This window comes from Pseudonaja textilis, chromosome 10 (assembly GCF_049901715.1).
Source record: "Pseudonaja textilis isolate UNSWEBS1 chromosome 10, rPseTex1.2, whole genome shotgun sequence".
Lineage (NCBI taxonomy): Eukaryota > Metazoa > Chordata > Lepidosauria > Squamata > Elapidae > Pseudonaja > Pseudonaja textilis.
Window position 1 is genome coordinate 2,428,803 of NC_141999.1, and position 14,945 is coordinate 2,443,747.

General features: G+C 43.1%; 1 protein-coding gene across 1 annotated transcript in view; it reads right to left on the minus strand.

Annotated features, from left to right (window-relative positions):
- The window catches only part of GRIK3 (glutamate ionotropic receptor kainate type subunit 3), a 239,526-nt gene that overhangs the window by 36,368 nt on the left and 188,213 nt on the right, over positions 1-14,945 (minus strand). Inside the window, exons 9-10 of the mRNA XM_026702721.2 lie at positions 11,978-12,091; positions 2,786-2,989 (exon numbers count right to left, since the gene is read on the minus strand). Of these exons, the coding sequence (XP_026558506.2) occupies positions 2,786-2,989; positions 11,978-12,091 (318 nt within the window). The remainder of the gene's footprint in view (positions 1-2,785; positions 2,990-11,977; positions 12,092-14,945) is intronic.

A 14,945-nucleotide genomic window follows, 5' to 3' on the forward strand; every position in this document is an offset into this window, starting at 1 on the left:
AGTGAGCCCTCTGATGCATTTCTACACACAATTATTAGAGTGCCCAGGAAGGGGCCAGGCCTCCTACCTCTTTCTGCACTTGGAGCTCAAGTTCATCATCAAATGGCTAAAAGACGCTGTTAGTGGCGGAGGCCCTATTAATAAGCTGGAGAAGGACCTGCCTCCCCCAGGTAATCAAGGTTAACAAGGTCTATTTGCTCTGAGGTTATCCCACCTTGCCGACTGATTTTTTTCTTCAAATGGCTGACAGAAACTGACAAAAGCGAGTCCCATCGCAGCTTGGGCAGCCAGATTCTGGCTTGCTGAGATTCTGGCCCTCCATCGATCTTCCCCTGATTATGCAGCGTGCAACTCTGAGCAAAGTCATTTACAGCTTCAATTAAAAGAGAGCCCACTTAGCGTGGTGGAGGGGGAGGGAGGGTAATTAATGCTTGAAGGTTGTTTGGGGGGGAAACTTGACTTCAAAAGATGTTTTCAAAAACTCAGTAAGTGGTGATTACTTTCTGAAAGTGTGCTTAAAAGCGTGTTACTTTTAAATTACCCTCTCAAGCCATTTCTCCTATTGGAAAATGACTTCTTAGCTCTTGTTTTTTACAGGATAAGCCACTATTCCAAGGGAAAGAGGGGGAAGCAAAGGATAGATGGCTGAGTTTCTTCCCCACTAAATAAATAAATAGCATAGTGTAGAACAGGAATGTCAAACTCAAGGCTTGGGGGATGGATTCGGTCCACGGTGTGCTTAGCTCTGGTCCATGGGGCTGCCCTGGAAACAGTGAAGGACCAGCCCACGGTGCCTGTGCCAGTGAAAATAGAGCTTGGGAGGGCCACCACAAGCCCCTCTGATATGAGTGATATTGAGCTGGTCACGCCCCCTGGCCACTCCCACCCCCCAAGGTCAAACACAACCCTGATGCAGCCCTCAAGGAAATCAAGTTTGACATCCCTGGTGTAGAGTATCGGACTAGGACTACCAGAGATTTGGGTTCCAACCCTCCATCCCCATAAAGCACGGGTCTCCAACCTTGGCCACTTTAAGCCTGGAGGCCTTCAACTCCCAGAATTCTGGGAGTTGACGTCCTCCAGGCTTAAAGTGGCCAAGGTTGGAGACCCCTGCCATAAAGCATATTCATCTTCCAATGTACACAAGCATGGGAGATCAGAGATTGATTTCAAGAGAAAGGACTTATTTTGATAACAGCCTCATCGAGATCCATTCCACGTCTTCAGGACAGGAACAGCAGAATTCCAAATGTCTGCAGAGATCATCCAGGTCATGGTTGTCCTAAAGTTGCTTTTTTCAAGAGGCAACTGGACTTTCTTCAGAACTGTCCAATTGCCTCTGTCCAAGCTTCTTGGAAAAGAAGCGAAACATCTTTATGGAAAAACAAAGAAAGCGCAGCTGCCTCTTGAAAAAAGCACCTTTGGGTCAGAATCCCAAATGCTTCAATTCCTGTGAGAGGGTGACTGTCCTTTTGAGCTCACTCCCCATCAGTTTGCATCTCCCACTAACAGCATATATCGTGGGATGCAACATTTTACTGGCCGTGTTACGTGGGAACAGCTAAGCAATAGAAGGGAAGCTGAATATCTAGGAATCTGGTTAACAGGAAGATGCTCTTCCATAGAAAGGAAGCTGTCGCTTATAGATGGGGGTTGCTGGATACAATGAGAGTCACAATGAAGAACTGAACTGCTGCTGAAAAACAAGGAAAAGGATCAGAAAAAGAAGAAAAGAGACAAGAAGAAAGCCTGACCTCTGCTTGATTGCCTCACCTCTTGTGAAAAAAATACATGCATGGTATCAATGAGTGCCAGAAGTGCCTGGTTTCTTTGGCTTAGTATGCCCAACTGTGCCCATATTTGGAAATATCAAATCTGTTTGTGATGAGCTAGAGAACTGCTCTCCCCTGTTCCTGGCCTCACTTCTGTCAAGCATTCAGAAACATCCCCTGCCACAAAGTGTGTGGAAGCAAGGTAGCAATAGCACTTAGACTTGTATGCCACTTTGTTGTACTTTACAGCATTCTCTGGATGGTTTACATTGTCGGCATAAAGCCTCCAACAGTCTGGATTCTCATGTTATGGATCTTGGAAGGATGGAAGGCTGAGTCAACCTTGAGCTGGTCAGGACGAAACACCTGTCTGTGGGCAGAGTCTGCTTGCAATACTTCATTCTAACCACTGTATCAACAAAGATGGTTAAGAGGAGCTAGTAATAGGAGTAGGCCTGCCCTCCAAGAGCACAGATGGACTTTAGGGCCCTCACCCCCAAAAGACACCCAAGTCCAACTCCCCTTGAAGTCCGTTGACTCTTATCTGACACCAATTCACAGTGACCATTAGTAGATCAGATTCTTGTATGTAGGTGAAATGGAATAAACTTGCATTGCTTTTGAAGTCCATGGTGGCTCCTGGCTTCTTGAGCCTGACAGCATCCCTTGAATTTAGTGTCCTGTGCAACCCCTGCCATAGTGTGTGAGTGAGATAGCAGAAATAGTGTAATCAGCTTCTTTTTCCCTGTATAGTCCCTGAATATCCACAGCCAAAATTTGTTGGAAAGGGAGATAGGGTAGAGAACATTTTCCCCAATCCTTGTTTATATCTGATCATTGTTACAGACTTTACCTTTTCATGCTTATATTTAGTGGTTTCATAGTTTGCACTGAGTATGGTTTCTCATGGAATTTCATAGCCGTTTAAACAGGTATATTTTAAGAAGCAAATGAGAAGAAAAAAAGGACACTGCGAGAGAAAGATCCACTGACGGAAAAGACTTCTCACTTACGTGGTCAATCAGTTCCCTTATCATGCCGTTCCACTGGCCCTTCTCATCTTGGGCTCCATACTTCCCATCCTCCACCAGACGAATCTCATAGGAGAAGCCAAGGATGCGGGAGACTTCTGAGAGGAGGTCCACGCAGAAGCCTTCAAAGCGCCTGTTCCCGGACAGAACCGTGTCTGACTTGGCAAACATGACAAATGGCTCTTCCTAAGGGTCAGAAAAGATAACACAATCACATGAAGTACACGGGCAATGAAAGAGAGGGAGGGAGGGAGAGAGAGGGGAGGGAGAGGGGGAAGAAGAGAGAGAGGGAAAGAGGGAGGGAGAGAGGGAGAGAACCAGAGAGTTGTGTCCTCCAATCATGTGGCCAGCTGGAATGGCTGCAGCAACCTTGTCTGGCATTAACCTTCTAACCAACTTGATCATTAAACCCCCCACATTCCAGCATTAGCATATATAGGTTTGCAGGTTTGGTTGATCAAATTCAAGTAAAGTTAAGTGTCCTGAAATGTCACTTAGAGCACACTGGCTTCTTATGTTGGATTCTGGCTCTTAATGCTCAATTGAAAACCTATGGCAGAAGGCCAGGTTGCTGGAGGCTCTTTGTGTCCAGTCAAGCACTTCCTCACATAGACAGATTTCTGCATCCATGAAGCTTTGAACTGTTCTTTCTCCACATTAGGTAGAAGTTCACACTTAAATCAAAAAGCAACGCATGCTTTGTGCTATCCAATAGTATTAGAATACTAGTATCCAGACCAGATGACAAAAGTTTGTGACCAGAGTCTGTCTCAAAAGCAACATGACTGAGAGATGTGGACAGTATCAGAAACAATGATGTGGAGCCTGAACACATGGCATAAAAACAGATCCCACGTGCTATGAAATTGGCAAAGTGGTCAGGCTTCTGGCTCATGTCTGGGGGCATCTGGAGGCACCTGATGGCCCCTGAACCTCAGGAGGCTTCTTCAAAGCTGCCCACATTATCCATCAATAAAGCAGCCGTGGCTCTGTGCAAAACGGTTTCTTCCTTCAGCGCTTTCCAACAGAGAATCATTCCTGAACTCTGCAAGACACATTTTCAGAGGCTGTTTCACAATTTATTACTGGAAATGGCCAGGCATTCAATTTGCAAGCTTTCGAGGCTTGCTAATAAATTTATCAGCAAAAGTGCCCTCAATTTCAAGATCTTCACAGCTCTTCTAGGGCCTGGGGAAAGCAGCATTGTCTGTTGGGCAACACAAGGCTGCTCCCAACATGTTGCTGCAATATATGAGCAGAAGGGTGTGAAATGAAGGGAGGGAGGGAATGACTGGAGGTAGCCTCCTTTCTTCCCCCTTTCCCCTTCTAGATCACAGTTCCCAGCAGCAAATTATTACACACAAGCGGCAAAGAACAAGATAGTACACACACACCCCCGCCATTCTCTCCTTCTCTCTCTCTTCACAGTGTGTGCTGCAGAAATATGAGTTTCCACAGAAGTGTCCATTAAGAACTAGCATCAAAATCCAATATTTTAAAAATAAAGCATTATTATTTATATGATTGGTGACACAGTCAGCCAGCTGGTCAGAATGGAACTGACATTTTTGTCCACCTATGGAGCTCTTCCCAAGGACTTGGAATAGGCAAATGTGGATATGTTTGGTGTTAAAGGTACCATCGCAGGATGTAAGCTATTCCAGGTCAGGCTGCCTTTTGCAATTGACTGAAGAGGATTTTGTCAACACTGCTGGCATTCAAGTGCTGCTTCATATGTTTTGGGATTGCACCCAGGGCAGTTATTTCTATTGGTAAAATCTTTGCTTTCTTTTGTCATAGCTGTTCTATTTATAGGTCTTTGAATTTTGTTATCTCCAGTTTTTTCTCTTCCATTCTGCTGTCTCAAAGTACTGCCACATCATTATTCAGACTTCGTCTTTCTTATTGACAATTGTTAAGTCTGATGTGTTATGGGCAGGTGCTTGTCTTTGAATTCTAAATTCCAGAGCATCTGAGCTTCTCCATTTTCTATGACTTTGCCTACTCTTTAGTCCCACTGACCCTTGCTTGTAGGCAAATGGTATTTCTTGCAGATCTTCCAATACACCATTGTTGCTACTTTGTCATGCTGTTGCTTGTAGATAGTCCGTAAGGTCTCCTTGCAGCAGCTAACCAGGTGGTCCACTGTTTTTTCAGCTTCTCTGCAATGTTGGAGTTTGCTGTCTGTTGCTGTCTTCTCAATTCTAGCTTTCTATGCACCTCTTCTAAAGGTTTGGCTTGGGCAGCCAGAATTATCACTTGTGCATCTTTCTTCAACTTTCCTACTTTAGCCAGCGACAGGTCTTGTTGTTATCTCTTTTGCCTGCTAGGTTTTTTAAAAAAATGTAATCTCCATGTATTACTTTGCTTTGCCATGTCTCTTTTCTACTCTTCATTTGATCTTCTATGTAGACTAGTTTGAACTGTCTGTTATTCAGTAAGCCTTCACGGTAGACTAGTTTCAATGCATCTTCTTCACTATCCTTCAGGCATTTTTCCAGGCCACTTCTTTTTTTCTTCAACTGTGTGGTGCATTTGCAACATTCCATGACCACCTATTTTCATTGGTAAATAAAGTCTGTCAACATTGCTGCATGAAAGGCATGATTCACTGTCCTTATTTTTCTGGCCTTCCTATCCAAAGCTTCTAATTCAGCTTGAGTCAAGCCCACTATTCCACCTGTATAGCTTATGACTGGAATTGCCCAGGTGTTAATAGCCTTGACGGTGTTTCATTTACTGAGTTTGGAATTTAAAATCTTCACTTTTCTGATTTATTCACTACTATCTTTTGACTTCAGTGTGTTTGATGTTATCAGCTTGAAGGAAGCCCAGATATTTCTTGTGATCTTTATCCAGACTCCTGATTCTATTTCCATACAACCTATTGATTCCTTCAGTATTATTTTTCCCCTATTGATGGTACAGGTGGCACATTTGTACTCCAAACTCCATTGCAGTATTTTGGCATTATATTCGGACAATGTTAAGCAGTGATTCTTTTTCAGACTGTGTTTTTCCATACAGCTTCAGATCATCCACGTAAAACAGGTGGGATAGTCTGGCAGTTGTTTTTGATGTTTGATAGTTATGGCCTGACATGTCCAATATTGTTAACAGAGGAATCAATGCAATGACAAACAGCAGTGGTGAGAGTGATTCTATCGTCATTGACCAGGAAATGTGTCTTTCCTTGTGTCATTGATCTTTACACAAAGCTTCTGATGTTTCTACCAACTCTTGCTATTGCTAGGTACTTGATTATCTAGTCATATGGCAGGGAGTCATATGCCTTCTTGTAATCAATTCACATTTCATTCAAGTTGGTCTTCCTTCTCTTACAGTTTTCCAGAATCATCTTGCCAAATCAGAGCTGATCCTTTGTTCCTTTCTGCTCAGGTGGAAAGAGCTTGGTTTCAACTAGATGCTGTTGGATACATCGGCTACCATACCAGTTAGCAATTTGAAAGCTCCTGATAAGCAAGTAACTGGCATGTAGTTGTTGGTGATGACCCTTTGTTGATCTTTCATTATCAGATAGATTTTGCCAGAGGTTAACCAATCTTCAATTTCACCGCCTTACTTATTTATCAAATTTATTTGCTGCCCATCTCACAATTCAAATGACTCTTATTAAACTGCTTGGCAACGAATGAGTATAGACCAATCAAAAGCCGTTCCTGTTTACCTGGTGCTGACCAATTCTTGTTCTTTTCTCATTTCAGATTCTTTCTTATTCTTATCAATCTCTTTTGTCCAGGTTGCATTCTTGCTTGGGTTGCCAATAGCTGCACCCAGAACCACACTGTTCTTCTTTGTCAGGACTTGACTGGTTCACTGCATTCTCTCCATTTAATGGATTGGCAGAAATATTTCTGATTCGACTGAAATTGTAGTGTCTGCCTACAGTGTGCAATTTGAGTTTTGTGTCTAATAAATGAACAGGTTAACAGATTGACACAGTTGGAAAGGACCTTGTAGGTCATCTAGTCCAACCCCCTGCCCAAGCAGGAGACCCTGCATCATTTTTCTGACAAATGGCAGTCCAATCACTTTTTGAAAGTTTCAAGTGATGATGGTCCCACAAGTTCTGGAGGCAGCTTCTGTTCCATTGGTTGATTGCTCTTACTGTCAGAACATTTCTCCTTATTTCCAGGTTGAATCTCTCCTTAATAAGTTTCCATCCATTATTTCTTGTCTGGCCTTTAGGTGCTTTGGAGAATAGATTGACCCCCTCCTCTCTGTGGCAGCCCCTCAAATATTGGAACACTGCTCTCCTGTCTCCCCTGGTCCTTCTCTTCACTAGACTAGTCATGCCCAGTTCCTGTAACTGTTCTTCATATGTTTTAGTTTCCAGTCCCCTAATCATCCTGATTGCTGTTCTCTGCACTTTTTCTAGAGCCTCAACATCTTTTTATAGTGTGGTGTCCAAAACTGGATGCGGTACTCTAGGTGTGGTCTTACTGAGGCTTTACAGAGTGGTATTAGTACCTCCCTTGATCTTGATTGTATTCCTCTGTTAATGCAATTTAGGATTGCATTGGCTTTTTTGGCTGCTGCTGCACACTGCTGGCTCATATTTAGCTGGTTGTCCACTAAGACTCCAAGATCCCTGCTACTATTAAGCCTGGTTTCACCCGGTCTATATGTGTACTTTTTGTTTTTCTTGCCTAAGTGTAGGACTTTACTTTTCTCTACATTGAATTTCATTTTATTGGATAGGGCCCAGTGTTCAAGTCTGCCAAGATCCATATGAATCTTGAGCTATCTTCTAGGGTGTTGGCTATTCCTGCCAGCTTAGTATCATCTGCAAATTTGGTAAGTTCCCCTTCTATTCCCTCATCTAAGTCATTTATATTGAAAAATATTGAAAAGTACTGGGCCTAAAATGGGATCTTGTGGTACCCTACTGCTTACTTCCCTCCATGTAGACTTAGGCCCATTAAGAACTACTCACTGAGTATGGTCTGTCAGCCAGTTACAAATCCATCTGGTGTTGATGCTATCTATCCCACTTTTTTCTAGCTTACTAAGAAGTAGGTGTGGTCTACTTTGTCAAATGCCTTGCTGAAGTCTAAGTATATTATGTCTACAATATTTCATTGGTCTACTAATTTATTCATTATGTTGAAGAATGAAATAAGATTGGTTTGGCATGATCTGTTTTTAACAAACCCATGCTGACTGCTAGTTATTACTTTACTTGTTTCTAGATGTTGGCAGATCTGTTTTTTTATTATCTTTTCCAGTATCTTCCTGGGTATTGATGTTAGGCTGATTGATCTATAGCAGGCTTGTCCAACCTGCGGCCCAAGGGCCGCATGCGGCCCAGGTCACCTTGTAATGCGGCCCAGTGCCCACCCCAACCTTTGTGCCAGAGCCAGTGAGGAGGAGGAGGAGAAGCAGGTGTGAGGCAGGTTGAGGCAAGTGCCAGGCCAAGCAGCAATAGAAAAAGCAGGCGCCGTCAGAGTGCCACCTCCTGCTGTTGCCACCACCGCCATCGCTGCCGCTTCTGCCCCCGCCGCTTCTGCCCCCGCTGCCACTTCTGCCCCTGCCGTCGCTGCCGCTTCTGCCCCCACCACCTCCGCTTCTGCCCCCGCCACCACTGCTGCTTCTGCCCCCGCCGCCACTGCCCCCGCCGCTGCTTCTGCCCCCGCAGCTGCTGCTGCTTCTGCCTTCCAGTCCTGCCTCATCCAGCCGGGCCATTTGCAGGAGGAGAGGTAGGCGCGAGGTGGGCGAGCTTTCTCCCCCCAAAAATTTGGCCAGAAAATAAACCATGATAAAAAAACGTGATGAAAAAACCGTGATAAAAAATAAATAATTTTTAATAAATAATTAATAATAAAAACATCTCACTAACTTCATTTCCAAATAAATTTAATATGTTAACTATGTTTTCTATGGTTTTTTTTTTTTTTTGGATGATCAGGTATTGTTACTGTTATTTTATTTTATGTGCGGCCCAAACCAAATTTTCATCTTCTAATGTGGCCCAGGGAAGGTGAAAGGTTGGACATCCCTGATCTATAGTTTCCTGGGTCTATTTTTTCCCCTTTTATGAAGATAGGAACCACATCAGCTCTTTTCCAGTCCTCTGGAGTTCCCCGGTGCTCCAGGATTTTTGAGAGATTGGTGTAGCGGTTCTGAGATGACCTCTGCCAGCTCCTTTAAAACTCTGGGATGTAATCTGTCAGGTCCTGGTGATTTGCGTCCATCAAGATCAGACAGGTATTCTCTTACTATTCTTTTGCTAATTTTAACTTTTATTTCTAGTCTGTCTTTGGCCTATAGTTTCTTTTTGTGTGAAGATAGATGCAAAGAATGAGTTAAGCAGCTCTGCTTTCTCTCTGTTGTCTGTTATTTCCTTGCCATCTTCCCTCTTTAATGGAACAACTGTTTCCCTGATTTCTTGTTATTTATATGTTGAAGAACGTTTTTTATCTTTGACTTTTGTTGCATTCTGAGCCTTTGCTTTTCTGACTTTACCTTTGCAGATTCTAGCTATCTGCTCATATTCTGCCTTAATTATATATCCTTCTTTCCATTTTTTTGTACTTGTCCTTTTTGTCTTTCAATTTGCCAGAGAGATCTTTGTGCAGCCATGCTGGTTTCTTCTTGGAAAACTTGTTTTTTTCCCCAGTGGTATTGTGCTGGTCTGGGCTTTTATGATCATATTTTTCAGAGTTTCCTACGCTTCTTGAGTTGTTTTCCCCTTTAGGATTTTCATCCAACGAATATTTCCCAAGCTCTCTCTGAATTTATTAAAATTAGCTCCTTTAAAATCTAGGACTCTGGTATCATTATCTTCTATTGCTTGTGTTTGCGATATGTTGAATTCTAATATGACATGGTCACTCTCACCAAAGGTTCCTGCTGTTTCAACTCCCTCTGTCATTTCTTCTTTGTTTGAAAGAATTAAGTCCCATATGGCTGTTCCTCTATCTTTTTTCTGCTGGTCTTCTTTGCTATATTTGCTCCTTTGTTACTTTCACTGCTTCCTTAATCTTATGTGATTCTCGATGATATTTCTTGACCAGATATTCTTTGGGTTCTTGGGAACAACATCAATGGAAGATTAACTTGTTGATTTGTGCTGTTCTATAGGCTTAGTTATTCTTTAATTCTTCTTTTTTAGAACAAAGATTTTGTTCTTTTTGAGGAAAAGGCAAAGAGAGTGCCTGGTTTGGGAATGAAAACAATTTAATATGTATGGTGACTTTTCTACCCTTTTTATAGATAGGAATCACATCAGTTCTTTTCCAGACCTCTGGTACTTCCCTGGAGCTTTGAAAGATGTATTCAGTGGATCCAAAATAATGGTCCAGAATAACCTGCCTTCATCTCGTCTTGCACCTCCATTTAAAAAGGGAGAAGCTTTCCTTATAGACAAGGTAAGAAGCTGAATGGAAATCTGAGAATTTATTATTCTTGACTTTTTTTATAAAAAAAGGGACTTGGAAAGAAGTTCTAGGGAACTCAAATCTTGCTCACTATTTTTAAAGCTGAAATTAGCCTTAATAAAAGTGTTAACTAGAAATTACTGTGATTGTAATTGTTTAGTAGCATGGATGGATGACTCAGAGGGACATTTGGGGATGAATTTTGAGAGTAGGATGACAGTAGAGAAAGGGAAGCTGATGGCCACAGTCTGCGCTGTTGCTGAGACAGAAAGCCATAAAGGTACTTGAAGTGGCAAGTGACAAGCACACCTGAGACTTTTTCTCCTTCCAAGAGGGCGGTGAGGGCCACCAGCTTCCCTTCATGCTCTCCAACTTGTGGGTGCTTCCAAAGGAGGTCTTGTTTTTTTCTTGCAACTGCTCTCCATCATAGAAAGTTGAATCAATTCCATCTTTTGTTAGGAATCTATGTGTGGTTTCCTGTAATTTCTCCCCTCTTTTTTCTAACCCCCCAAAAAGTGTTAAGGAAGGCCCCGCTCAAAACGCTTTAAACTCCATACTTTAAGCTTTCTGTACCAGGAGCTAAAGTGATCGGATAATCCTGAACGAAACTGGAGTTCCTCAACTAAATGAAGATTCAGGAGACCCTCAAGGGAAAGCTAAACTGACAAAATGTCAAGAGGATATGCTTATTTAAAAAAAACCCGAACAGCTGGAGCTTTATTGCATCATTGCTGCTGCCATCTTGCCTCTGGGCCATGCCTTGTGGACAACCTGCCACACAGGCTTGCTTTTCCAAACTCAAAATGACAGTGACACAAGGCCCCTTTCTGAGCCAGTCTGAGCTCAGGCACAAAACAGCAGCACGCCAGATAAATAGCAAGCAACCTCTGGCTCTCTTTCGGCTAACCCACAAAGACTGAGGCTACACTGCAGGGTCTGAGGGAAGAGACTGGAATGGATCCAGATCTGGAATTTCAAGGCCACCATTTTCTCAGTTAACACACCCTTGAATGAAATATTTGGGACAGTCCCTATAATTACAAATGTTCCCAGAGAAGATTGCAGGCCTGTTCCAGGCTATGCAGGAGAAGCAAAGAAAAAAGCTCCTCTTTGTGCCCCCATTGCCATGGAGAAGGATTTATGGTGGGCTTCAAAAAGGACCCTAATCTATTCCATCACCACCACCCCATCCTCTTCATTGCACTTAGCCCCCTGGGGAATAAAAGGGAAGAATATGCACAGGAGAAAAATATTACCTGCCCAGCCCATTAAATTCTTCAGGAAAATTTAGGAAATTATCCTAATCCAGGGTTGCTTGGAATAAACCATTTCAATTGATCTCCTACTCTACAGAGGTTCAGAGTAGCTATCAGTCACCAAGGACCAGAGAATGACATGCTATGGCAATTGAGTTACACAAAGCGCCTCAGATCACCAGTTCCAGTCACAATGAACGTCAAACTGCACCTGACTGAGGGGGAGGAATATGGGATCATAGAAATCCTGAGCCACTCCTGGCTGGGTGGCCTCAATAAGGAGCCTGAAGTCCCAGGATAACAATCCTAGCAGGCTAATGCCAATCCATTGATCAACTCTGAATTTCTCACAAAGAGAAATTCTTGTGCAGGCAAGAGTTTACAGAATCCTTTCCTGCCTGGTTACCCAGGGCAGCTCAGGGTTTTTGTTTATTTATTTTCTGAGGAATATATTTATCTCAGATCTGAAACAATACAGGAAAGCAGAAGGAATTACACTGAATTCCCAAGTAACCTACCAGAACTGTGGTGACCACCAAAGATCGATTGGTCAGGGAATCCGTCACGTTGGGCCCCTGCCTTCGGGCAATTTCAGTGATGTTCAGCCCATCCAAGGGGCTCCACACTCCAACCTGGGATGGGAAAAAAGGCTAAAAGTGAGGAGAAACCAAGCTAAAGCTTTTGGTCCTGGAAAAAAAAAAACGGTGGCAAAGAAAGGTGCTCAGATAATTTGAAAGCCCTAAACGAAGGCACAGGAAACTTCTTCAAATGTTGACAGCAGTAAACTTGGAAGAAAGTAAAGGGAGAGCTCACCCATTTTTGTTCAGATGCTAAATTCCTTCAGCTGAAGGCAAATAGTTTGTCTGTAATGATTTGACTGTGGTAAATAAGAAGGGGAAGTAGAAGATGGATTAAATTTTTATCAAGAAGAGAAAGGCCAGAAACCAGCTTGTCTCCTTTACTGGGGGAAGAGCTCTCTGGGATTACTGCCCAGTCCTTCCCCAGATACCATGGTTTCACCAACAACAGCATCTTCCATCTTGGTTTTAAGCAAAGATCTCAACTTTCTGGGACTTCCCTTCCCTTCCCTTCTTCCACCAGGAATGACCACTGCTTTTCTCATTTGTAACTCCACTCTCCAACTTTCCTCTCCAGTTTTGTGGAGTTTTTTTCCTCTCCTCTCTTTGACTCCTCCATTTTCCCTCGAACTTGGGTCAAACCAGCAGCAATTGAGGAGGTAAGTGTGTCCACAGGCTCTAGTCTATAACAATTTATAGCAGGCTGGGCCAATGGGACTCTGAACCTCCTCATACCTGTCCTGGCTAGTGGCCAGGTCAGCTCCTCGGCCCTCATGACAGAACTGCTGCCCTTCAAGAGTAGAACCAGCTCCATCTCTCCTTTTATCTCTCCATTGGCTGTCTCAGGCTAGCACAGCCACAGCCCTTCCAGGCCACTCTGGATGCAGATGTGGCAGCCACACTAATAAAATGCATGCAGGGGAGGCTTGCTTGTGTAACTCTTTGGGAAAGGAAGCAAGGAATTAAGAATCACAGAATCTTCAGGCTGGAAGAGACCTTGGTTCCCTTCTAGTCCAAGTCCCTGCCCTTATACCATCCTGGACAAATGGTTGTCCAACCTTTTCTAGAAAACCACTAGTGATGGGGCACTCACTATGCCTGGAGGCAAGCTAACCATTAATTATTCTGTTATGACATTCCTCTTTATTCCCAAGTTGAATCTCCCTTTGATAAGTTTCCACCCACTGTCTCCTGCCCTAAGATGCTATGGAGAATAAATCAACACCTTCTTCACTGGAAGATGCTATCATGTCTCCCCTGAGCCTTCTCTTCATTAGGTTAAATAGTTTCCTCTGCCATTCATCACATGGTTTAGCCTCCAGACCCCTTATCTTTGCTGCTCTTTTCTTCATTCTTTTTAGGGCCTCAGCATTTGTTTGGTATTGTGGTGACCAAAATTGGATGAAATATTCCAAGTGTGGTCTCACCACTGTGGTGTAAAATGGCACCATCACTGTTCATTTTCTTGATGCTATTCCTCTATTGATGCAGCTTAGGAGACTGCACTGACTTTTATGGCAGTAGCAGCAGCACATTGCTAGCTCATATTTAAGTGTGGCCACCTAGATCCCTCTCACTGTTAAAGCAGGTACTGCTATTCACTATGTGTTTGTGTTTTCCTGCCTAAGTGCAAGTCCTTACTTTTCTCACCACTGAACGGCATCTTGTTAGAGGGTGCCCAATGCTCAAGTATGTCAAGATGCTTTTGAATCTTGAGTTGATCTTCCAGATTGTTGGCACTTTCCCCCAGCTTGGTGTAAATTTGATCAGTTACCCTTCTATCCCCTCATCTAGATCATTTATGAAGCTATTAGAGAACATCAGGCCAAAGATAGAACCTTGAGGTACCCCACTGCATGTTTTGTTCTATGTAAATTCTTTGAGGACTACACGCTGACTTCTGGTGATGGTATTGCCTATCCCACATTGTTCCAAGAAGCTGTGGTCTGCTTTGTCAAATGTCTTACTGGCAGTTCCCTGAGCCACTAATTTAGTTACTTTATCAAAAAAGGGCAACAAGGTTTGTCTTGCATAATCTGTTTTTAAGAAACCCATTAGAAGAACATTAGAGCTCCAACCTTAACAGTTGTGGTGGCACAGCAGTTAGAATGCAGTATTGCAGGACTAACTCGCTGCTCACTCCAGGAGTTCGATTTTGAGTGGCTCAAGGTTGACTCAACATTCCATCCTTCCGAGGTCAGTAAAATGAGGAGCCAAATTGTTGGAGGCAATATGCTGACTCTGTAAACTGCCTAGAGAGGGCTGTGAAAAGCAATGTGAAGCGGTAGATAAGTCTAAGTGCTATTGCTAGTGTGATTGCTGTTTCTGTTTCGGCTGGCTTGCAGTAATCTCTTGTTTACACTGCTTGGTTATCCTTTCCAAAAGAATTTCCAGACACTGATGTCAAGCTGATTGGTCTATAGTTTCCTGGATCCACTTTTTTAGCCTTTTTGAAGATTGGAAGCACATCAGCTCTTTCCAGTCCTCTGTGCTCCAAGAGCTCTGAAATATTTTATTCATTGGTTCCGAGATCACATCTGCCAGCTCTTTCAGTACCCTTGGATATAAACCATCTGGCCCCAGAGATTTGAACTGACGCAAAGCAGATGGTATGCTCTTATCAATCCCTTGCCTATTTTGATCTGCATTCTTATTGTGTCACCCACCAGTGCTGCTTTTGATAGATTGGACTCTTTTTTTTCCTTTTGTGTAAAGACAGATGCAAAGATAGAATTAAACACTTCTGCTTTTTCCCTGCTGTGTGTCACCTTCTTGCTATCTTCTCCCATTAGTGGACCAACGGTTTCCTTGATGTTCTTCTTTTCCTTATTGAAAGAAACTTGTTATTTTTAGCATTTGTTACAAGTTCACTCTGAGTCTTAGCCTTCCTGACTCTGTCTTTGTAAAT